Source organism: Carlito syrichta, unplaced genomic scaffold (assembly GCF_000164805.1).
Source record: "Carlito syrichta isolate Samal-C Ts95f unplaced genomic scaffold, Tarsius_syrichta-2.0.1 Scaffold315403, whole genome shotgun sequence".
Taxonomy (NCBI): domain Eukaryota; kingdom Metazoa; phylum Chordata; class Mammalia; order Primates; family Tarsiidae; genus Carlito; species Carlito syrichta.
The window spans coordinates 657,556-682,493 of NW_007259499.1; the positions used below are offsets into that span (position 1 = coordinate 657,556).

Sequence of the window (24,938 nt, forward strand, 5' to 3'; positions counted from 1 at the left end):
AAGTAAATGTGCAAAAGACAATTGCATTTCTTTACAGCAATAATAAACGGAAACCCAAATAAAAAGCACAATTCCATTCACAATAGCCACATACACAAAAAAAATATCTTGGCATCTTTCTAACCAGAAACGTGAAAGACCTTTACAATGAAAACTACAAAACACTGCTCAAAGAAATCAAAGATGACACAAACAAGTGGAAAAATATCCCCTGCTCATGGATTGGAAGAATCAACATTGTGAAGATGTCCATCCTACCTAAGGCAATCTACAGATTTAATGCAATACCCATCAAATTACCAGCAACATTCTTCTCAGACCTAGAAAAAAAATACAGGAATTCATATGGAAACACAAACGACCAAGAATAGCCAGAACAATCCTCAGCAAAAAACAAGCAAACAAACAAAAAACAAAGCAGGAGGTATCACATTACCAGACTTCAAACTTTACTATAAAGCTACAATAATCAAAACAGCTTGGTATTGGTACAGGAACAGGCATATAGACCAATGGAATAGAATTGAGATTCCAGAAGCAAAACCTCAATTTATCAACCAACTCATCTTTGACAAAGCCTCCACCACCTACCACTGGGGAGAGGAGAACCTATTCAGTAAATGGTGCTGGGAAAACTGGCTGACCACATGCAGAAGACTCAAACAAGATCCCTATCTATCTCCATACACACAAATTAACTCTAAATGAATCAGAGACCTAAATGTAAAACCTCAAACCATAAGAACCTTAGAAAATGTAGGACACACTCTTATGGAAACTGGAACTGGCATCCAATTCCTGAGCAATACCTGAAACGCACGGACCATAAGAGATATGATAGACAAGTGTGACCTCATTAAACTGACAAGCTTCTGCAAAGCCAAAGACACCATCAAGAGAGCAGGGAGACAGTCCACAGACTGGGAAAATGTATTTGCCAACTCCAGGTCTGACAAAGGCCTAACATCTTGGATCTACAAGGAACTCAAACGTACTGAAAAGAAAAAAACAAACAACCCCATTACAAAGTGGACAAAAGATATGTCCACTTCCTTCTCAAAGGAAGACGTACTAGTGGCCAATGGACACATGAAGAAATGTTCAACCTTACTAATCATCAAGGAGATACAAATCAAAACTACACTGAGATACCACCTAACTCCAGTCAGAATGGCAATTATCAATAACTCAAAAAATAGCAGATGCTGGAGAGGATGTGGTGAAATGGGAACACTTCTACACTGTTGGTGGGAGTGTAAACTAGTGCAACCTCTGTGGAAAGCAGTGTGGCGATTCCTAAAAGCTCTAAATATCGACCTCCCATATGACCCTGCAATCCTCCTGCTGGGAATATACCCCGAAGAACTCAAATCACTCTATCAAAAAGATACCTGAACACGTATGTTTATCACAGCATTGTTCACGATAGCAAGGACCTGGAACCAACCATGCTGTCCATCAAAAGTGGATTGGATAAAAAAAAATATGGTACATATACACAATGGACTACTATGCAGCCATAAAAAAGGACAAAATCTTGAATTTCGCAGCAACCTGGCTGGAACTAGAGTCTATAATACTGAGTGATCTCTCACAGAAACAAAGATCTGAGTATTACATGTTCTCACTCATATAGTGGACCTTGAATATCTATCATAATACTAAAAGAAAAGAACTGACAGCGGTCGGAAACTATGGGAGGGGATAGGGAGGGGAAGGGAGTAGGGACTAACGGTAGCGAATATCTGTCTGGGGACGGGGAGACACCCCTTATCAACAAGGGTGCCTGAATGATGCATATTTGTAAACCTAACCCTTAACTGTACCCCACAATTTTAAAATAAAAAATAAAATAAAAAGCAGTTTGTAGAGTGATATGATTCCACGAGGGAAAACAAAATAGAAGGCTAAAGAGCTGCTTATATGCTAGTGTGTGTACATTCTTACGAGTGTGTGGAACGCTGTTTGAAGCTGCACACACAGTATATTGGTTATCTTGAAAAGTAGGGAGTGGGAGAACTTTTCTTTTTAAACTTTTCTATGGGTTGACTTGTTAAAACATGTTTGAATTTTGTAATGTAAAACCAAAAAAAAAGAAAAATTAAGTGAAAAATAAAGAACGAAATGGAACAGGGGGTGACCAAAAGAATAGAAGACTGGGAGAGTGTAGTTCCTTAAAGCAAGAAAAGAGAGCATTTCCAGGGCGAGTGGTTACACATGTCAAGGACTGCTTGATAGCAAGTAAGGAAAGGACAGAGAAGCATTTGCTGCGTTTAGTGGGTTCCCTTAGCTAGGAGCCTTGATGACCTCATAGAGTCAGTGGGCTCTTGGGCTGCAGGGCTACTGGAGGAGCCAAGGGATGGATACGCAGGAGGGCAGGGAGTAGAAACGTGGGTAGACTGTTGGTCCAAGCAGTCTGTGAAGTGGATGAGGGAGAATCCAGGGGGCGCTGTGGAGTCCAGCAAGATTCTTTTCTTTCCTTTTAACATGTTTGTTTTTTGAATGGGAGAGACTTGAGGCCCTTGTTCCTGTGTACACATGGCACGCTCATGCATCTTACTGGCACAGTAGAAGGCGGAGCAGGGCAACTGAGAAGGTAGGGCTGAGCAGGGGGAGTGTTGTGATGAGCAGCTTCCAGGATGCAGGAGGAGAAGGGGCGGGGTTAGTGTGTACAGATGGAGGACGTTCCTCCAAGGCCCCCCCTGCGGCCTTGGAGTCCTAAAGCCTCGGTGGGGACACCACCCCCATCCATGACTGCTGAGCCCTCCTGAGGACCTGTTTAAAAATTTTATATTTGAATTGGAACTGGTGCAACCAAAGATGAGTTATTAAGGGCTACTAAAATTTGGTATTCCCAAATTAAAGTCAGCAGCTTCTGGAGTTATTTTAGTTCAGTGTTTTGTTCAGAGGTCTGGCTGACACTTGGTGTATGACAATAATCCAGCAGCACATGCCTGTCACCGTCAGTTCCACAGTGGTGATCACCAGCGTTGGTGTGAGTTGCTGAGGGTGTTCGGTTGCTGCTATTCTTGCTTTTGACCCATAAATTACAGCACATTTAATTTGAGCATTACCGGTTTAGCTATTGTGGGGTATTTGGTTGACCTCGCAATGTCTGCTGGCGCATGCTTGGATTAGTGTGTTGTACAACATTGTTCTGAGAACTGGACCTTTAAGGTATGTGTGTCCTTGTGCTTCATGTGTGAATTACCCATAACTGTTTGCTAGAGTAGATGTGTACCTCTCCGCCTGCCGCTTGTGTGTGTGTGGCAAGCTTCATGGTGGTGTGCTTCCTGGGAATTTGTGCTGTGTAAATAAAATATACTGTTAATGTAGGTGTGATAAAATTACTGGATATTTTTAATGTTTTGTTGATGTCTTAGGCTACAAATCATATTTACTACAGTTTGTTAATTGTGTTTTTGTCTGATTCTGTTACCACCAGATTTACTACCTACCTTCAACTCCAGAATGTGGGAACAAGTGAGATAGGCGGGGTCTTTTGTCTTGCTGTGGTGGGCTTTGCTCAGCAAGTTTGAAAGCAAGTTTGAAAGTCACTCTGAAGGAGTGACTGGGCCTGTGGCAGGAGATGTGCTAGCTGCCAGGTTGGAAGGAGGGAGCCACACAGCCATGGCTTCAGTGCCCGTGAACACATCACTAAGCAGGGGTTTCCAGAGCAGGTGCTGATGATGTCATGTTTTCTATTTCCTGTTTCAGGATGTAAACGAAGACCCTGGAGAAGATGTAGCTCTCCTTTCTGTCAGTTTTGAGGACACTGAAGCTACCCAAGTGTACCCCAAGCTGTATTTGTCACCCCGAATCGAGCAGTAAGTATCAGTGTCATTAATGTTATGTGGCCTGTTGCTGCTTTTTACTAACCAATGTGTCTCACTCTCTCTTTTGCCACTCTTGAACTCTTAAAATTATTTCTCTTTTTCGACTTTTGTCTTCTTAAACTCATCATACTGAGAGTTTAGATTGTCGAGTAAATGGTGTTATTCTTTGCCACTGCAGTCTTCTGGTGAGTGTCAGTTGTGCAGTTTGTGATATGAACACAGCTGGGAGAGAAAAGCAGGAGAATAGGAGAGCAGGCTGACTGAGTTTGAAATGGGGTCTCCTCCAGGCTGTTCCCTGGGGTGCAAGGATGTGCAGCCCAAGGAAGGCTACCATCAGTGGCTGACCCTGCTTCCTATATATGAGAGGTGCTTGTAAAAACGTAGTGAGTCTCCTTATATATTAAGCAAAAATGTATTCAGAAGCGAGTAAAGGTAATATTAAAAGAAGATCGCTTATGGGCAGGAATGGTGACCTGTCATCCCAGCACTTTGGAAGGCAGAGGCGAGAGGATTGCCTGGGCCCAGGGTCCGAGACCAGCCTGTCCAACTTGGCAAGACCTCATCTCTACAATCAATCAAAAAATTAGCCAGGTGTGATGGCATATGCCTATAGTCCCAGCTACTTGGAAGGCTGAGGCACAAGGATCGCCTGAGCTCAGCAGGTTGAGGCTGCGTTAGCCGTGAGCATGCCACTGCACTCCAGCATGAGCAACAGAGAGACTCCAACTCAAAAAAAAAGTAGATACCTTAAAAAGATAACACATTAGAATTGTTTGTCATTGTCTGAATAACTGTATATCATTTTACCCAGCATCCAGGCTACATGGTAGATGTAGTCTGATATGACATTTGTGTTCTAACCAAATAACTTTACTCATCAGTGATTAATTTATAAGGACTGGCTTCACAGTGTGCTTAGTGTTGGCTTTAGTAGCTCCTTCTACTTCAAAGAAAGCTGAGGTTCACTGAAAACGGATTATAAGCAGATTCGATTAGGAACTTCTGACAGGACACATTTTTCATCAGCAGAGAGAATTTTCACAGACTCTGATTGAAATGTGTTATTAAAATTCCCTTTGAGTCACTCAGCCAGGGTTGACTGATTTATATCTGTGAGTAGTCACATATGCGAAGTCATCTTTACCCCCTCTGACCTCAGCTGCTCTGATTTATGAACCACAGACACACTGGCTCACAGACTGATGTGGCACAGCGGTTTACACCCAATCTGGAGACTATGAGCGTCTGTAATCTGCAGGCATCCCTCGTTTATTTATGACTGGCAGCACGTAGGACAGGATTTTACAGCAGCAGGCACCCAACAGTTGCTTTGTTGTGGTGTTGAAAATTCTGGACCCTGTCAGTAAAGCGGCCAAGGGGTGCGAGAGGAAGTTTGGTGAAGTGGTCAAAAAGGCCAGGACTCTGGAGTTCTGCATGTCTAGCTTCAGCCTGGGTACTGCCACCCACCAGCTGGCAAAATATTTGACGCCTCTGAGCTTACTTCTTCAGTCAGAAAATAAGGATGTTAATACCTTTCTCATAGTGTTGCTTCCAGGATTATGTTAGATGCTGCTCGGAAAACCTTCACCGCACATGGTGCCTGGCACTCCAGCTAACACTTAGCAGGTAGCAGCTGTTGCTGATGTTATGGGTATGGTCGATAGGAGAGAATGAGTGAGTGAGTGGCCAGCAGGGACAAGTTGTGCAGCAAAGGAGCAACACGTGAGCAAATACCTGCCTTAGAGTGGCCGCTCCGTGTGAAACTGGGCGTCCAGTCAGGAAGGCGTGTGTGTTGGTGATGAGAAAAGAGAGTCAGTGAAACAGTCACCAGATGTAGGGATATGAGTATTTTAGTTAAGCTGCAGGCAAGAATTTTCTGGCACAGAAAAACATTTTTTCCTGCAGCCAGGTTATTTTTCTTTGAAGTTATGCATGCGCCCAAATTGCAGATAAACTTGCTAATAAAATGTTCTCTCCATACAAATCTACAATATGATGTGGAAAATGATTAAGGAAGGTTATATTTTAAAAGTCACTTTTTCTGTTTCTAAAATCTGGCTTTCCACATGTCCTCCCTCTCTTTGAATGTTAAGAGCTGGCCACAGTGCACCTTTCCAGCCCAGCTTTCTGTGACGACTTCTCACATGGCCTGTCCTTCAGTCAGATGTGCTTGCTTGCCATTTTCTTAAGTTGCCTGCACTCCTTTGCCGCTGAGCTTTTGCCATAGCTATTTCTTCTATGTATAATGCCTTTCCCTAAACCCCTCTTCCTGCTGAACTATTATCCATTTTCTAGGCCTTTTCAAATGCCATCTCTACCAACCGTTTTCCCTCAGCACAATTAGCCTAGCCTTCCCCAGAGCTCTCTGCAACACTGAGTTTATATAATCTTATAATCTATATTTATGTTATAATCTACTCATTCTAGCTTTAGTTGGTGATATGCGTTTTTAAAAATTTTTTGCTAAAATCTAGGGTAAGAAACAAGTTTTTTCATTTCATGGATGCCGAACGCAAATGCAACGCATAGTTGTCAATTGCCTGGTGGGCAGTCTTCTAGGTTAATAAGAAATTTCCACCAAAATATTAGAAAATGCATCACTGGAAAGTCTTACACTTTTCTTGGTTGATACAGATTTACTTGGTAGAATTATATTTGTAATACTGAAGTAAACTGCCAGACATTGATATATCCCTAAGTAGAAGTTTCGGCATGAGGGTTTAGAGCAAGGTTAACACGGAAAGTAATAAGCTTGGGGTATGGCTTCCTAAGTGCTTACATATTTGCTAAAGTTACTGATACCTTTGGTTAACTGTTGCAGCATTCAAAGCACAGAATAGAAGCAATGCCATTCCTTGAAGGCTGCAGTCATGGGATAGGTTTTAAGAACTGACTGAGAGGGATTGGTACTATCTTTGATACTATGTTAAGCTCTCATTTACTTTCAGTGTGCTATACTGTCCTGTTAACTCTTAGCTAGCCATGCATTGTTGTAGACTCAGACTTGGAGAGTTCTTTCAGGAGTCCTGAGAAGAGCATCCCAGGTGGACCCGCCTGGCACTGATGCCACACTCCTGCCCTCACTGAGGGTTGGCCTCCTTTTAGCTTCTGTTGTGGCTCTTTCTAGGAAGTTTCGAGCCCATGCGTGCATTGAACAAGTAGAGGCTCAGGGGAGACCAGTTGTCCCACCCACACTGGGTACAAATGGTCATGAGAAGGCCCACATGCCCTGTGTCTTCCAGGAGGAAAGAGGGAAGAGAGATGCCTTGAGCCTGGGAAAAGCACCCCTCCAGTGTGGCTGTTATCTCTCTGCTCCAGCTTGTTCAATCTGTGGGCAAGGGTATTACACTTACATTAACTAGTTCCAGAAATAGGAAAATAAAATGATTCCTTTTGGGTCTTGTTACCACATGCAAGAAAAGATCAACTTGTTGTACCCTAAAGAAGACATGGATACCAAATGTCCCAAAGTAGGATATCCCAACAAAAGGGAGCATCTGTCAGATACTTGGCAGCAAACTCCCAGGAGCGTTACGATTTGATGATGCTCTGAGGTGTGAGCCCGCTTCTGAGCCTATTAACCCAGAGCCCTGGAGCGGATGCCTGGTGTCTCTGGGAGCCCTGGCGTATGCAACTGCGAACGCTTCTCATGCTTAGATGTGCATTGCTTCCTGCAGGGCACTGCACATGTATATGGTTCACGAGTAAATGCTTCCAGAAGCACTTTGTGTTCTTGCACAAGGGGCATTTATGAAATAAACATATTTCAGATCCTATACATTTGTTTTCCAAGGAACCAGAACCAGTCAGCTGACTTATTAAGTTCTGTTCACTTCACAAAAAAAAAAGATCAGTAATGAGTTATTTAAAAAAACAGCTAATGATGCAAACTGGATCTTGGTTGAATATCAGGAAAGGGGGAAAGATAGTTTCTAAACCAGTGCCATTTTTTTTTCCTGGCAGAAAGTCTGTGAGTTTTAAGGTTGTGTCATCAGAGCTGACACTAAATGTGCCCTATCCTTTGCTTGTTCCCAGACCACTGGCAGTTCTAGCAGTGAAAGCGAAGGTTAAATGGGTGTCAAAGTCTGCAGAGTCCTCTTCTCTGAAAGGTGTGGGCCTCTGCTTGGCATGGGCCAGTTTGTGGGAGTGGTTTGAAGAAAGCCAGCTTTGTCACTCCCTGTGCTGTTCCCACTCGGTGCATTAAAAAAAAAAAAAAAGGACTTCAGCCCTGAGGCAGATCAGGTGGCATCTTTCACAAGTACAGGATTTGTTTTTAGAACTTTTTGTTAAGTCACAGTCCGCCTTGGAAATCAGTCCTCAAAGCTTACCAGCCCACAGACGCTCACTGTTGGAGAGGCTGGTGTACCTGCAAGAGTGTCCGTTCACACTTGCAAGCAGCAGAAGCCCAGGGAGAGCTGACTACGTGTGAGACCCTTGCTGTGTGCTCCAGCCATCAAGATGAAGGAGACATGGCCCAGGCCCTTGGTTTAAAATAGTTACCAGCTGGGCTCGGTGGCTCAGCCTGTAATCCCGCTCCTTTGGGAGGCTGAGGTGAGTGGATTGCCTGAGCCCGCGGGTTCAAGACCCACCTGGGCAGTGAGACTTCATCTCTACAATAAATCAAAAAAATCAGCCGGGCGTGGTAGCGCATGCCTGTAATTCCGGCTACTTGGAAGGCTGAGGCGGAAGGATCGCCAGAGCCCAGCAGGTCGAGGCTGCGGTGGCCGGGAGCGGCCACTGCACTCCAGTCTGGGCAACAGAGTGAGACTCCAACTCAAAAAATAATAATAAATAAAATAGTTACCATGTGATCAGGGGATGAGAGCAAGTAGGACAAGTTGTAGCTGCTGATGGAGTATGGAGGCATATGGGCATGTAGCCTCTGTCCATTCCACTGTTACCTGGCCATCTCGGCTCAAGTGAGAGGAGCGTCTTGAGCTCCACTTCATCTTGTAAACCTTTCAGCTTCACCAACTCCAAGCTGGGCTATCTCTGTGCCCTGTAGACATATGGCCTACTATACTGCTTGGCCCATGGTTGATGTTTAGTTAGTGCTTCTTGAGTTGTATAAATACCGAAGAAAACACTGAGTCCTGAATTCGTGAGAAGGAGATCCCACTTCCATTTGACTTGGTGGAGAAGTTGCTTTGGAAGATTTTGGAAAGCCTGGTTCTTCCAATGTCTTGTGGCTTTTCTAAAGATTAAATGTACAGTACTGTACCAATAACAGAAATGTATCAGGGGCAAGACACAGAATTAATTTATAAAAAATTGTGTATTTATGCTTGCATGTTTAAACTTCAGTCACCTTCAGAGTCCTCTCCGTTTGATGCAATACACCTATTGAGATGCTTTTTCCACTGCTCACAACAGTCTTTGAACTTCTCAATTTTGATGCCTTTTAGTGCTTCTTCCATTTTTTGTTTCACCTCTTCCATATCAGGAAAACATTTCTCTTTGAGGATTTTTTTCACCCGGAGAAGCAAAATAAAGTCGCTCAGAGTGAGATCGAGTGAATAGGGAGGGTGAGGCACAGAGTTCATGTTGTTTGTCGTCAAAAACTGCTGAATACTCAGTGCGGTGTGGGCAAGTGTACTCCTAAATCACCCATCTTGAATGGGCAAACGTGTTGAGAGAATCTCCCCCCAAAATTCACTGAAGACAAATGTAGCCTCTCACAACGCCAGCTGGTACACTGATGCTGATGGGTTCCTAGAACACTCACCTAGTTGGGGAAGCTTGTACTACAAGGAATCTGCCCTCCAGGTGCTAATTCTGTTTTTTTGGGGTCCTCCCTCATATTTGTTTAGAACTTTAAAGTGTTCACACTGCTTTTCACTTTATCGCCTCATCTGATCCTCATGACAGCATTCCTAGCATGTGTTTATGATACAGCTTTTTTCTTCCGTAACCTGTAGTCTTAGACCCTTCCTGGTCTCTTTCACTGCTTCTGCTTCCTTTTTCCAGCCGGTTAAATGATGCTAAATGTTGTTTCCTGTGATGCCATCCCTAGACCCCTTTCTTCACCTTGCCTATTTTGGATGGCCCCAGACCTCTGTTTCTGATCCCAGCTTTTCTCCTTCTTGCATGTCTGCTTTTCTGGCCACTGGATAGACCGGCCATCTGTCTGTGTGTTCACTTCAAATTCAGTGTATAAAATGAAACTTGCATTCCTCCAGTAAGCGAGTGTTTCTTCTTCTCCTCACCCTGGTTTTCTTCCTGACACTCCTGTTCTCTTGATGCCCAGGGTCTGCATCCAAAGGCATTGCCACACCTCCTGTCCTTTTTTGTCCTGGAAGTCCATGCTCTACAGCGTCTCTTATTCTTGTCATTCCTGCTGTCATTGCCGACTTCAGCCCTCCAGTTGCCATGAGTCTTGATGGCTTTTCAGCTCCCAGGTCCTTCCCGTTTCAGTCTGTCCAGTGCAGAACTGTCACTGGCTTCCTGCAGTGAGTTCCAGTCCTCAGTGCCCTACTCCGGACCAGCAGGGCCTCTCTTTTGCCAGGAGAATGCAGTGCACCGCCTCAAGCTGGTATCCAGAGACTCCTTGCGAGGCCTGCCCCCTCCCTTGCCTGGACTCTAGCCTGGACTCTAGCCTGGACTCAGCCACACTTGTGGGCTTCTCGTGACTTCCTGAACTCAGACTCAAGGTTTTCTCGCTTTTGCTGTTCGCATGAGCTGCTCCCTGTACCAGGACATGGAGTTTGTGTTCCTCTTGCACAGGGTCTGTTCATCTTGTCAGATCCCCTCAGTCACTACCTCCTCCGTGGAACTTTTCCTGGCCACTAGCGCCTGCCCCCTCTCCCCCCAGACTGCACTCTGTCCCTGCTGTTTGTCCTCTGTTGTCATGCTGTCTTCCTGGACACTAAGCCCCTAGGGGGTGGGACCCTGTTTCTATTGACTGAGGGCAGTAGGCCGCAGCCCATCTCCTGCCAGGCTGGCCCTGCCTGAGCCAGCCACATTCAGCTGTCTCAGAGGCGTAGAAACCAGTGGCTCGGGGGTCTTCTCGCTTGCCTGGTAGTGATTCCTGCGTCGTTTCTGGGGCTGTGCCTTATGGCTAGTCAGCAGGCAACTTTCTCTATGACCACTTGCTCAGCTTGCAGGGGGAGCTTAAATTCGTAGGCGTGGCTTATAGCTGATCCTGGAGCAGGAGCATGATCCTGAGCATGTGCCCGCGACTCTGCCTGGTGTGGCCTCTCAGTGCCCCCCGCCTTGCCCACAGTGGGTCTGGGCTCCACAAGGGCCGGGGCAAACCCAAGGGGATGGATGGGCCTCGGGAAAGACTGAGGGGAACTAAGATGATACGACCTCAGTTATGAGAGAGTAAGGATATGAAGTTCAGTTGAATCAAATACGTTTTTTTCAGATAGCAATAAGCTCAAGTTCGATATATTAGAATATTTAAAATACCAAATTCAACATCTTAACAGAATGGACAATTTTCATTTTAGAAGCTCAAAATATTTTTAGAAAACACAAAAATTTTGTAACTAAACACAAGTGAATTTGAAAAAAAAAATTCTCACCTTTAAAAAATATCCCTTATCAGTTGCCTCAAAAAAGAGACTCCAAATCTCTCAGCATGACTTTGTGTCAGGATTTGAGTAATAGAACATCATAGTAAACATGGCTCAGCTTAGCCCCACTCCTGTTTACTTGCATCAGTGAGATAATCCTGTAATAAATATTGTGCTCCTAGAGGGTTGTTCTTGTTTTCTTTGACAAATATACAGTCCTGAGTATGCTGAGACAACCAACTGCCAGGAGGAGATGTGTGTTTGGTTCTGGTAGAGAATGCTGTCTTAGTCTCAGTGCTGTCTTAGTCTCTGGGGACCTGAGATGTTCGTTCTCCTTGTCTGGGAGCAGGGCCAAAAGGGTTCTTCGTGACTTAGAATGGAATTCTGAAAAGTGAGTTCAGCAAGTTTTCATTAGTGAGTTTGGCCTTTTGCCTTGCCTGTGCCTCCCAGAAGATCAAGAGCTCGGTCTCTGCTTTGAAACATTACAGAAAAGAGCCAGGAGAGAAGTTGGTGGGGGGAGAAAATCAATCAGTCCCAAAATATCATGTTTTTGGAAACATTCTGGTATAGAACTCCTGCCTCCCCAGCCACTTAAGCTGATGGTATCTCAGCATTTTTATCTAGCTACCTTTTTAGGCAGAAAATACACATTTAGAAAGAAGATGTATATAAATCTGTGATAACTCAGATCTCACTGGTACGTACGTGTTTCTTAAACTTGCTTGACCCTTAAGTTCTGTCTTAAATTTGTTTTGCGTCTCACACCAGGTCTGTGCCTTATTTCTCTTAAATGCAACATTCTTTTCTATATCATCATGATTAGTCTAAAACTATTGCACGTGTCTTCATTTTAAAAATCAGACCTAGCACCTTTCTGCTAGACACCTCAAGGGTGCTGTTCAGATTTTTCCTTCAGTAAATATGAGAAATTCATGATTTCCAGTTTACTGTCTTAATGGGAAGACTCTTCACACTAGTCATTACTGTTGTACGCATCATTTTTTATTCATAGGTAGAGAAACATTCCTCAGTGGAAGATCTGAGATATAAAGTAGTAATTAATAAAAACATTGGGCCATGTGATAAGTAGGAGCAAAAAAATCAGAAAGTGGAAGAGAAAGTGCCCTAGAATGGCTCAGAACTGATGGGTGATATCTGCCCTCAGATCGAGAAAGTACAGTGAATTTCAAACAGGCTAAATAAAAATAAATTGACTCCTAGATGCATCATAATGAAACTGCAGAACACCAAAGATGAAAATATCCAAAGCTGACACATTACATGTAAAGAACAGCTGACTGACACAGCCTCTTTGAAAATCTCATGAGAACCACGGACTTTACCCCCAAAATGTATAGACATAAATAGTTTAAATCTAGTTTTGCGAGTAACACACCTTCCTCTAAAGCCAGTTCATAAATCTCATTTGGGGAACCTTTTTCCAGATTTTAGTTCTGCATTTTAGTTTCTTCTATGCTGTCTATGCTAAAATAATCGCCGTAGTTTCAGAACTGATGTCTACAGTGTAAATTATCATCTAACACTGTTCATCTTGCCCCCCAACATCTACGTTTCTCCCATGCTGTTAGCTTTCATTTGTGGTGTCACTGCTCTAGTGACCCCCACCAGGAAGCCCAGGCATCCCATGTGACCTTCTTGTTATCACGTCCGTGCCAGTCAACTGCCAGCTGGCGCTGCTTCCCCACTGTCTCTCACATTCATCTCCTTACCTTTCCTGGCCATGTGGCCAGCCTCTGTGTATCTGCCTCTTGGCTGTATTAACCTTTCTAAAGCAGAGCTTGATTCGTGCCACTCCCTCGCCTCATACCTCTTTACAGGACAAGACATGCAAGAAACTGCTGGCTACACGGTCCTGTCTGCGAGGCCTCCATGCCCACCACACACACGGCCCCTGTGAGCCATGTAGCCCAGATCCCTGACCCAAGTGGTAGGACCAGGGCTAAGTTCTTCTGGGAATTCGCCTTAGTTTTGGGGAAACATACCTACATCTGTTTAAGCATTTTAATCCAACGTTTCCTGGTGTTTATAGCAGGAGGCCTCTAGTCGCCTGGTTGGCCGTATTACTAGATGTGTCTTGATTGTTCCAGTTTTCCATCTGGTTAACTGGGACTGTGGATGTACTCTGAGTGGTGTTCTAGTGATGGCCCAGCTGTGGCTTTCTGTGGTTTTATACTAAACCTCTGTCCTTCGAGATAATTCGTCTGAACTGCTGCCGTCTGTCAGCTGGCCTGCATATGGGTCTCCCTCTTTCCTCACTTCTCTCTGGGGGTCATACTCACTGCAGACGGGGTGGTCCTCTTAAAAGCACAGATCTGATCTCGTCATCCTCTTGCCTGAAAGCAGAGTTCATTACCTCTCCTCATGAATGCTCACTCATTAGGCTCCATCCAACTCAAGGCTTCTCCTGAATCCCTGGGCTTGTTTCATTTTTATTGTTTGTATCTACTTTTTCATCAAGTTCTAGCATTTTTTTCCTTCATCCTGTCTTGAAGTCTGAACTCCTCCAAGTCTTTAATTCCTTCTCTCCTGTTGCTTTGATGACTTTCCCCTTAAAACCTTTATGTCAGACACTTGGTGGAGGCAGAAAGCAGTGTATGAAAAAAGTGGCTTCAGATTATGAAACAGATGGGCATTGACACTGCAAGGCCGCTGTTCCCATCCCTTCTGAGTGTGAGGACCTACTTTTGATGTCAAAACCTTTTACGTGAGTGTGGGAGGGGACTTGACTATAAAGAAGTAGCACTGGGCATGTTTTAGAGTGACAGTATTGTTCCGTGTCATGATTGTGGTGGTGAATATGCAACTCTGTGCCTTTGTTAAAATCCATGGAACCGTACCTCACAAAGAATGAACTCTCCTGCGGGCAACAAATAAATTTTAAAAATATTTCACACTTCTAGAGATGCAAGTAATACTCTTAGCATATCATGTTATAAATGATGAATTCAAAATGCCTTTTAAATACACGTGCATCTTATTAATCACAACACTGTGTGTGTATATTTGAAAAATAGATACAAGTATTTGTATATATACATTTATATGCATACATGGTGTATGTGCAATATGTATGGCGCTATATGCACACACAATGTGTGTGTATACGTGGTAGATCTAGCTATGTATATGCATATATCTACACACACATTAATATGCGTTGTCTGAGCTCGGGCTGCCATGACAAAATACCAAGGACGCCTGAGTGTCTTCAACAACAGAAATGTGTTTTTCACAGTGTCATGGCTGGAAAGTTCAAGATCAGGGTGCCAGCATGGGTGTCTGATGATGACCCTCTTTCTGGCTTGCAAATGGCCGCCTTCTTGCGGTATTCTCACTTGGCAGATGGGGGAGCCCTGGTATCTTTTCCTTTTCTTAGAAGGACACTAATTCCCAGCCTGGGACTTCCCCTTACAACCCTATCTAAACCTAAATCTTCCCCAAGGTACCACCTCCTAACACCAAAACATTGGGGGTTAAGGCTTCAACGTATGGATTGGGAGGGGCACAATGTACACACATATGTATGTATATATGTGTAGATAAATCACTGACACACACACATCACTTTTATTTAGTCTTCAGATAATGCTTGGTGTACAATAGATTAGTAAACTGGTTCCAGCAACCCTAAGGGCCTGTGGGGTCATGAAGCTAACAGATGGGAGCTATTTGTTATAAGGGATGTGTCATGGATGATCATTTTTCCAACACTCTGTTGCTCATACTTATTGATATTTGCTTGAATAAGAGCACACTTTGGCTTCTTGCTCACATAACTACTATCTCAGGAAGCAGTTTTACTCCCTAATGTTTTGTTTCATAGAGGAATGACAGCTTATGAAGAGCCCTGCCACTGCCAAAGCTCCCCACCTAACACAAACACCCAGGTCTCCTAATTTAGCTCTTGGTGGGGACAGAAGAGCTCTGAAGAAGCACAGCTCCTTGTGTCTTTGGACCTTGACCTTATGAAGCTCATGTGGTTCCCAGCACTTGTTCTGCCAGGGCTTCTGTCTCTCAGATATGCCACAGTTGTCTCATATCAGTATGCTTCTATCTACACGGTGATCAGTGAAGTGTTCTGTTATATCAACAACATATCATTTACTTAGTTTTCTGGGGAGAGTGTGGATGTGGACGGGGGAATGTGTTAGTTGGGTTTTAGAAATAAATGTGTTCTATGTCATCTTTTCCCTAAAAGGTACATGGCATGTTATGTCCAAAGCATGGATTCAGCGGGTAATTAGTTAGTACCTGAAGTAATGGCGTGGTTCTTGATTACAAGTGTTTGGTGTAAGTAGGTAATGACTAAGGCTCTTAATATTTAAAATTTGTGTGTCAAGTGGAATCCTGTGGTTGGAGGAGGAAAGGTCTAACATCAGTGTTGTCAGATTTCACGGTGTAAAGTTTTATTAAAGGGCGTGTAATATGATCCTGATATGTCTGATTTGGATTCTCATAATACAGGGTTAATGATTATATTGGAGTTTCTCTGTACTTGTTAAAATTCATGCTGTATTTCACTAGGAGCACTAGTGACTGAATGGAGAGGACTTTGATTAAAAACAAAAAAGAAACAAATAACAAGTTAACATAATATTGTAGATTAGGACCATAATAAGGGATGAGCGTCCGTCTGTGAACATTCTCTTTTATAGGATGCTTCAACTAAAGATACAGGTCATTCTCAAAGAAGACTAAAGTCTGTTGCTTTTCCAAATGTCAGCTGAACCAAACCATTTATTTGAAGAGCCTGTATACATCAGTGGAAAATGTGCTTTACTGACAACGCTTTTTTTCCTACAGGCAAAGAACTTTCCCTCCCACCTTTTAATCCCTCCCCTCCCTACTCCACCCCAATCTTTAAAAAGTATGATGTAAGATTAAGTTGCTTTGTGCCAAGTTTTTATCCTGGAACAGATTTTTATAGCCATGTTTCTCTGAGAAAAGGAGTTTATGACCAAATGGTGATAACACTTCCATGTTTTCATTTCCTCCTCTGACCTAGTACTTTTTTCCTAACTTTAATTTTGCCACAGTTTAGCATGACCAATTTAATGTGTTTGAAAGCTAAATTTAATTATTTTGAAAGCTTTTAGGAATTCATTAACTTTTGTTGTTTTTACTTTTTGTTATTTTATTTTTAATTCATTCTTTTTCTTCCTTTATTGTAAAGATGTGGGGTACAATTCAGGGTTAGGTATACAAATGTTCATTATGTAGGTACCCTTGTTGATGAAATGTGGAATTCATTAAGCTACTGTATCATCATATGGGATTCCTTGAAAAAAATAGATTATAGAGCATGATATTTTAACATTGTAGATTTTTCTGTTCACATAATAGGAAAATCCTTTAGAATATTTGTGTATAAATATTAGATATTTTGGTGATTGGTTTTTATTATTTCCACTCTATTAGGGTTATTCACTGCAGACTGTATACTTTTTGAAAACTCTTTCTTAAAAGTATAGATAAACTTGGCCCACGATGGAAACAACTGAAATGGTAATCATTGGGGAAACAAGCTAATTGTTCATTGACAGATATAGAAATTGCAGGGATATGTCTATCACCACAATGGAATATTATTCAGTCTTTAAAAAGGAGGTACCGCCATTTGCAACAACATGGATGAACCTGGAAGACATTGTGCTAAATGAAATAAGCCAGATATAGAAAGAAAGGTACTGTATGATCTCGCTTATCTGTGGAATCTAAAAAAAAACAACTCTAGATACATAGAAACAGAGACTAGAACAGTGGTTAGCAGGAGTGGGGAGCAGGAGGAAGTGGGAAGAAGTAGGCCAGAGGTTAGAGACTCGCAGTTCTGTAGGATTGACTAGATCTGGAGATCTGACGTCAGCAGGACCCTAGAGCGCGTTGAGTTGTGTTGTAAACTGAAGATTTGGGGCACTCTTCTCACACACTCACACAAGAGTAACTAGAAGGTGATGGATGTGCTCATTTGCTTGGCATAGTGGTCATTTCACTATGTGTGCATATATCTAAAACATCATGCTGTATATTGAAATATGTACCAGAAGAGATTAAAAAAGCTAAACATCAGAACCATAGTATACATTTCTACAGGGAAACATGTATGGATGTGGATATATGATAGTAATGGCTATCACCAGTGAACACTCAGGTCCCACGTTACAAGTGCTTGTACCTGTTAACTCACTTGGTCCCACGATGACTCTATGAGGCTGTTATTGCTCTTGTCTCCACTTTATAGGGGACAAAACTAAGGCTCACAGAGGGTCTGAAAATTGCCTGAGTCACATATCTAGTGCATGGCGGTTTCCACCATTTGAATCTAGGCAGTTTGACTCCAGCAGGATTGGTGGTAGAGATTAACGGCAACTTTGGTCATACTGGTAAAGTTTTAATTTTTTTAGGGTGGAGCAAGGCATTTTAATTATGAAATTAAAACTGATAGTAAAAAAAAATGTTAAAATAATAAGACTAGAAGAAATTTACTATGTATTTACAAAGTCATTAATGACTTCTACACCCTTTGGTGGAACCTCTATGCCACATCCTAGTGGAATAAATGTTGTTCTTCATGGGACTAGTGGACATTTGGTAATTGTCCGAAGAGTTGTGCTGTATATAGTCCCTCTCATCTGCTACATGGATTCTCAACCGCAGCATGATTGACATTTTCAGCTAGACAATTCTTTTTTGTGGGGCCCTCCTCTTCACTGAGAGATGTTTAGCCACATCCCTGACCTCTGCACACTAGGGCTCAGCAACACCAGTCGACTCCCTGGTCTGTATGACCAATAATGTATATAGTATCCCCCGACAAAAGTGTAGTGGTGAAATCATCCCCAGTGGAGAAACACCAGTCTCTTACTGTCAACCTTTAGTGACCATCAGGAGCCTCTTTTGAGCTGTATCAAGCTTTGGCCAGCCTTTCATTCACAACATTAAATTGTTTTCCTTTAGTATAGATTGCCATGCGCAGGTCATGCACTGTAGTTAGAAATGGAAGTAGAATCCTGGACCCCGCAGGCCTCTCCGCTCAAGGCCTGTGTTGCCTGTGCCCTGTTGGCCAGCTTACTTCTGGCGCCTCTCCATCTCGCCGCCCAGCGCCTGTCCTCTGATCTCAGGAAGGAAAGCCTCGGCGCTCTACTGAAGTATTACAGTATGTTTTTCCATGCATGTCTTTGATCTTTGTGCTACCGTTTGTGTTCCACAGACAACTGTTTCCTAGTCCTGTTCTCATGTTCTTCACAGACCTTGTTAATCAGAGCAGTTTTGCATGTTTACATTTTTGGACTGCTGTTTTATAGCCTTATTGGAAGGGTACCCCCAACACTGCAGTTCCAAAGACTAACGTATCTTGAAGCCCAAGAGGGCACAAAGCCCAATTCTGCTTCGACAGCCTCTCCACCCTGCCTCCTGACCACCTACACCTTCCATCATGAGTGAGTCTTCAGGTAATGCAGCAACACACACTGGTTAAGACTACTGCTTTGCAAGAAGATAGATTTGGGCTTGATCCCTGGCCGCCACTTTGTAGTTGTGTGAGCTAATATGAGTTATGTAACTTCTCCACATCAGTTTCTTTGTCTGTAACCCTCAGAGAGTCTGTCAGGAGTAAATGAGAGAATGTGTTAAAGTGTGGAGTGTCGTATCTGGCACAGAGTGAACACTTGATTTATGGTAAATTGCATTTCTTCTTGCTATCACTGTCATTATCATCAATATCTGTGTCTTCTTCCTTCTCCTCTTGAAATATTCAGGGACCCCCAGCTTTTGAAATTCCCCCCAGATGCTATGCATTAGGACCCTAGGTAATATCAGTCACCTGAATTCATCCAAGATCAACTAATGGAGAAAAATGTAAAAGCAGACTTCTGAAGTGAGGGGCTGAAGATTTCTGTTAGGGAGCAGCTCTGGACTTTTGGGGGATCACAACCCCACTCCAAACTTGAGAATATCATGGCAGCTATGACTACCCACAGTCCTCTGTACCCCAGATAATTCTGCATATTCTTCAGAAGGTTTACAGACTTCCTGATGTACAAGCCCAAATGCTTTGGGGGTCCAGTGACTCTGAATTAAGAACCTCTTCTCTACAGAGAGATGTCCACTGGCCACCACACTGAGTGAACTGGCCAAGGACAGGGATGGCAGACAAGAGCAATTCAGAAGACATGATGCTAAGCATGTTACAAACACTATTTTATTCAATCTGCACAGTAAACTTGTGCCATAGGAGTTACTGTCTCTCAATCCACATGAGGATATTAAGGCACATGGGTGCTGAAGAACTGTAAGAGGTCAACAGCAAGTCTGTGGTAGCAACTGGATTCAAACCCAGATCTGTTCACTTCCAAAGCCTTTGCTCTTACATGGTGCCAACTGCTTGCCTGGAGGGCTCCGGACCATGGAGGCCTCAGGCCGGTGTTCTGCTCCACGGCGTGTGGTCCTCAGAGCACCTTTGTCCGCACAAGCTTGGGACTTGGTTAAAACTGGGTTTCTGGGGCCACCCACATTCTGAATCTAGAGTTCTGGGTGTGAGGTTCAAGAACCGGGGCTTTTAACAAGTACCCCAAGTGATTTTACACTTCCTGTAAGTGTACACTTGTTATGTAATCAGCTTCTGCAGAACGTCAGATGGCACTAAATGAAGGGGAGAGATGTTGAGGCAGCCAGAAGGAGCAAGGGCCTGCCCCACACACATTTGTGTCCCAGCGCTCACACCTCTCTTTCTGTGCCCTGACTCTTAGGCTTTTAATCCAGGCCCTTACATTTGTCAGCTGATTTGCTCCTTCCCTTCCCTTGCCAGCAGTCTCACTTCCCATACTACCTCTCTCTTCCCAGCTTTCACTGCTTTTTGCAAGCTCTGTTTTCTGCACAACTTTAGCAGCACTTATGCCTTTAGAGGCCCAAAGGGATACACTGTGGCAGGACCTGACCCTGTCACCCTCAGATGGAGACATGCTGGCGTTGTTTTCCTTTCCTTCACTACTTTGCCTCAGCCTACCCTTTTGTTTCTTCTAACAGTTTTATTAAGATATAGTTAATGCTTAAGGTGTGCAGTTCAGTGGTTTTCATTATATTCACAGAGTTTTGCAACCATCACCACTATCAATTCTGGAACATTTTCATCATCCCAGCCCATTAAGAATCACTCTCCATTTCCAACCCTTCTAGTCCCTGACAGCCATGAATCTACTTTCTACCGCTATGGATTCACCTTTATGGATATTTTATAGAATTGGAATCATACAAGATGTGGTCTTTTTTCTTTTGCATCATGTTTTCCACGTTTATCTGCGTTTTAGCATGTATCAGTACTTCATTCCTTTTTATTGTGAAATAATTATACAGTATATGGATATACCACATTTTATTAATCCATGCATCAGGTAATAGACATTTGGCTTGTGTCTACTTTTTGTTTGTTATGAATAATGAACATTCATGCTCCACGTTTTTGTGTGGACACATTTTCTAATCCCTTAGGAAGAATGCCTAGTGAGATCTTTTGCCCATTTTTGATTGCTTCATTTTTCTTCTTATTGAGTTGTGTTGTTTATATACTCTGGATAGTAGACCTTTATGAATAGATGGTTTGCAAATGTTTTTTTCCATTCTCTGTGTTATCTTTTCACTTTCTTGTTGGTGTCTTTTGAAGTCAGGTCTGTTCTTAAGCTCCCTTGTTGACAATCCTTTTGACTAGTATTTTGTCTACTTCCCACTGAACCATCATAGTTTGAAGCTTTTACATGTGCATATTCAGCATTTTCTACATTAGATCATTTGTGTCTCTGATGGAATATCCACATTGTAAATATTCAGGGAGCCTCAGTCTTCTTAGTCTCATGACATTTAAAAATATAAATTATAAGCCTAAAATAGCTGATAAAGGATTCATATCCAGAATAAGGAATTCCTTAAAATTAGGAAAATGAAGAGTCGGATAGAAAAATGGGCAAAAACCCATGAACAGGTCTCAGAGACAAGGAAACATGTGTGGCTAATTAAAATATGAAAAGATGTAGCATCAGTGGGCTCCCGTAGACTGTAGATTGACTGTGGGTGTTACTCAGTCTCTGGGATCTTAAGGCAGAACTAGGCCTCTGATCAGAAATAAAAGACCTGGGAGGTCTTCAACCCCTTAGTGAACCCATTCTGATCCTGGCTTGAATCTTAATCTCCAGAACTCTTACATATACACAGTTTTCAGTATTTCTAGCCATATTAAGAAGAGCTAATATGGGACTTTGCAGTTCAATCCAGATTTACAGGTGTTCAGGACCCCCAAAGGGAGTACTGGAACTAAGAAAGGCTTTTGATTTATGCTGATTGTCCTAAGCTGGAAATTGGTTAGTAGTGGAACAGAGTAGGCCTAGGGAATCTGCCCATCTCAAACCTAAAAGTATATAACCTTTCTGGAGATCTGAAATGAGGAATTTTGCCCTCAAGGATTATCCTCTAGTGGCTAGCATAATAGCAATCATAGCCATAATCATTAACTGCTGGCAAGTAAGACAGAGGTCCGAGTTCACTACAGAGTGAAAAGCAGGCCTCCATGGACCTGACTTTGGGCCACAGGGTTCTGGACTCCAGGGTCACAGTAGGTGCCACAAGAGCTTTACCCACCAAGCCCTCTTGTCTGCTGTGTGTAGTGCTGCCCTGCATTGGAAAGTAAAGTTGCTGCCTTCTTTGTCTTGACAAATCACTTTTAACTTTCTTTTGCATCACTTATTTAAGTTCACATCTTTGTGACACAGCACTCTCATTAGACAGACATTATTTAGGGTTTTTTTTGCCCCCCTTTTTATTTCTTGTTTTTAAAGAAGAAACGACAATTGGTAGGAAATACATTAAAATTAATACTTTGCTCCATTTGGAAATTCTTTCTGTAACACAGGACACCTCAACATGGATGTTGTGCTCATTTTGTTTTGTAGTACTGCCCTGTTTGGTGAGTAACCCCTCAGTGATTGAGACCACTTAATATGTCTCTGTATGTTTTCATATGCCCAAGAGGAGATACTATCACACCACCTACAAAGGAAGGTAATAGCTTCCTTTCCTTTGAGTTCCAGATTGTCAAGTAAGCACCTTGTTAGGTTGTTGGAGAATCCTGTTTCTGTTCTTAGAAGAGATCTCTAGGAATCCCGGAAACACTTCACTCCTGTTCTGTGGTTGTCTACCTCATGATTTTCAGGTTAGGATCTCATCTCTTCGAACTTGCGGGCCAAGGAGACAGCACTGCATGGTGCAGTCTGGCACACGTGAGGATTGGCTGTCCCCTTTTTGGCCCCCTCCCTAACTCAGTGCCCTTGAACAGGCTCCTTGGAGGCATGGGCTTGGTGACGCAATGAGGTGCCAGGACTGTTTTTTAAGCTCATTAACTTTTCAAGTGTAGGCAGTCCCCTACTAACAAGTTACATTCCAAATTGTAGGTGTAGGTTGGTTATTTGGTCTCTGGAACGTATCTTGCCATGGAAACCGTTTAGTACATAGGTTACCAAGGAAACGGGATGTGCTGAAGGAGACCAGCCAGCCCTAGTGCCTGCCGTGTGCATGACTTCATTTTGAGGGACAGAACCCAACCCTTTTTCTTTCTCTCTGGTGGCTGTCAGTTGGACAACTCACCACAGCGTGGGACAGGCCAGGAGTCAGCAGGGACTCAGCCACAGCAGATTGGCCCTCTCAAGTCACCCGTACAAGTCTATACTGGGAGCCCCTGAAGCCCAGCAGTTCTTCTCTATAGAGGGGAATTGCAGAGTGAGCAGTAGCCAAGCTAGACTGTGCCCTCAACCCACCCACAGCCAGGCCAGGAGAGCCGGCACTGCATGCACAGTGTGGAGGAAGGGCTCCCAACTCCCTCGGACTTTCAAGTGTCCTTGAAATAATGATCATCTCTCAAAGTGTCTGTGAGGACCCAGCGTCACCCTGAGAAAGCTGACCAGCTCCAGTGGGATGTGGGGCTTGTCCACAAATGCACCAGTGGGATGTGGGGCCTGTCCACTACCTCACAGCATGGATGCTGGAGTATTCATGCAAGGCATGTCCCTGTTTTGTAACATGTCACTCCTCTCGGTGCGGACAGAAGCTGAGAGACAGACAGGGGCTAGGAAGGGTGACGGTGCTCTTGGAGTAGTTTTCACTGAGTCATGCTTTGAAATTAAGTTGAGTATAACTTACACGTTTGCTGTCCCTCCTTGTCAGCAGAACCTGCCCTGTTCCCTTGGCACATGGAGTCAGCTCTCTGGCATGATGTCCTTGGACTTTCGCTTGGTGCCCTTGGGTCCAGCTTCCTTATTGCATCCTTTTACTCCCTTTGTGCATTCCACCAGCTGGGAACACTTTTCATTTCTCTCCTACCTCCCACTCTGCAAGGTGCATTCTTAGCTATTGTCTTTGCAGGCTGCAGCAGGGGGAAGTGCTGTCATCTCCACTTTCCACAGGGTGCAGTTTATACTCTTGTGTGCCTAGCAGGTCCAGAGATAGGCTGCGGGCCTCCAGGCTGGTCTCCTGTGTCTTCCCCATGTCACACTGCACACTGTATCATCACTGCTGCGCCTTGCCTTGGCGTTTTCCTTGGTGCTGCCCATCTCTAGCAGAGGACCAGCCTTCCCTCTCTGGTGGTTAGTCATGTGGGTGGTACTTTGGCCCTGACGTCCCTCTTACTTCAGCATGTTGGCACCTTAGGACAAGTCCTGCCATATTCATTAGTGAATTGGTGCCTTTGCAGATTTTATAAAGCGATTAATGGTTCCAGGTAGTCATCTTGATGGTTGATCATCATACTTTGTTTTATAGAGTGCCTTTTCATCAGAAGCATATATTATCTTCCATTATAGGGGGGAGACTAACTGGTGAAATTACTTGTCTAAAATCTTGACAATAACAGCAGAAGAAGGGAGATGGGAACCAGCTTCTTTGAGGAGCTCACGTGAACCAGACACTGAACTACACACTTTACCTGTGTGATCTCACTTCAGCCTTGCAGATCCCTGTGAAGCCGGTGACGTTGTACACACAACACACGAAGAAGCTCTATTTCAAACCGCTGAGGACCTTGCACTACAAGTGAAAAGTAGAGGGAATTCCAACATTAAGCCTTCTCTGATGCTGAGGCTCCCTTTCTCTCTGCTGTCCCACATGGCTTCTCTAACACTCTGCATGGTGTTCTGCAGTGACAGGAGAGAGCCATGGACACTGGTGATCCAGTGGGAAGGGGCTTGGGGTGTACTGCTGTTTCTTTCTGCCGTTTCTTCACTGTGACAAAATCCAGAAAGGAGCGAACTTCCTCTTCTCTCTTTCCTCTGAAGATCAGGAAGCTGCTGACACATGTTCGGATGTGAACTTGAACTTGTGGCTAAGTTGAGCTAAGGTAAGCCAACCGAGAGCAATCAGTAAGTGTTCTAGTGGCTCTCAGAGGGGGCTGATTCGGCCGGTTCTTGGAAAACCTCTGGAAAGGCGGCAGAACCAGGGAACAGACCCAGCGGCAGCAGCCAGAAGTGCTACGTTCTGGGCCTGGTTTCCCTGTGACTCTGGCCACAGGAGAGGGGTCACCTCTTAGGATTCT

The 24,938-nt window shown here is 43.6% G+C and overlaps 1 protein-coding gene across 1 annotated transcript in view; it reads left to right on the forward strand.

The window, feature by feature from the left end:
- The window catches only part of BABAM2 (BRISC and BRCA1 A complex member 2), a 341,663-nt gene that overhangs the window by 229,795 nt on the left and 86,930 nt on the right, over positions 1-24,938 (forward strand). The window contains exon 6 of the mRNA XM_021706289.1: positions 3,718-3,827. Within this exon, the coding sequence (XP_021561964.1) occupies positions 3,718-3,827 (110 nt within the window). The remainder of the gene's footprint in view (positions 1-3,717; positions 3,828-24,938) is intronic.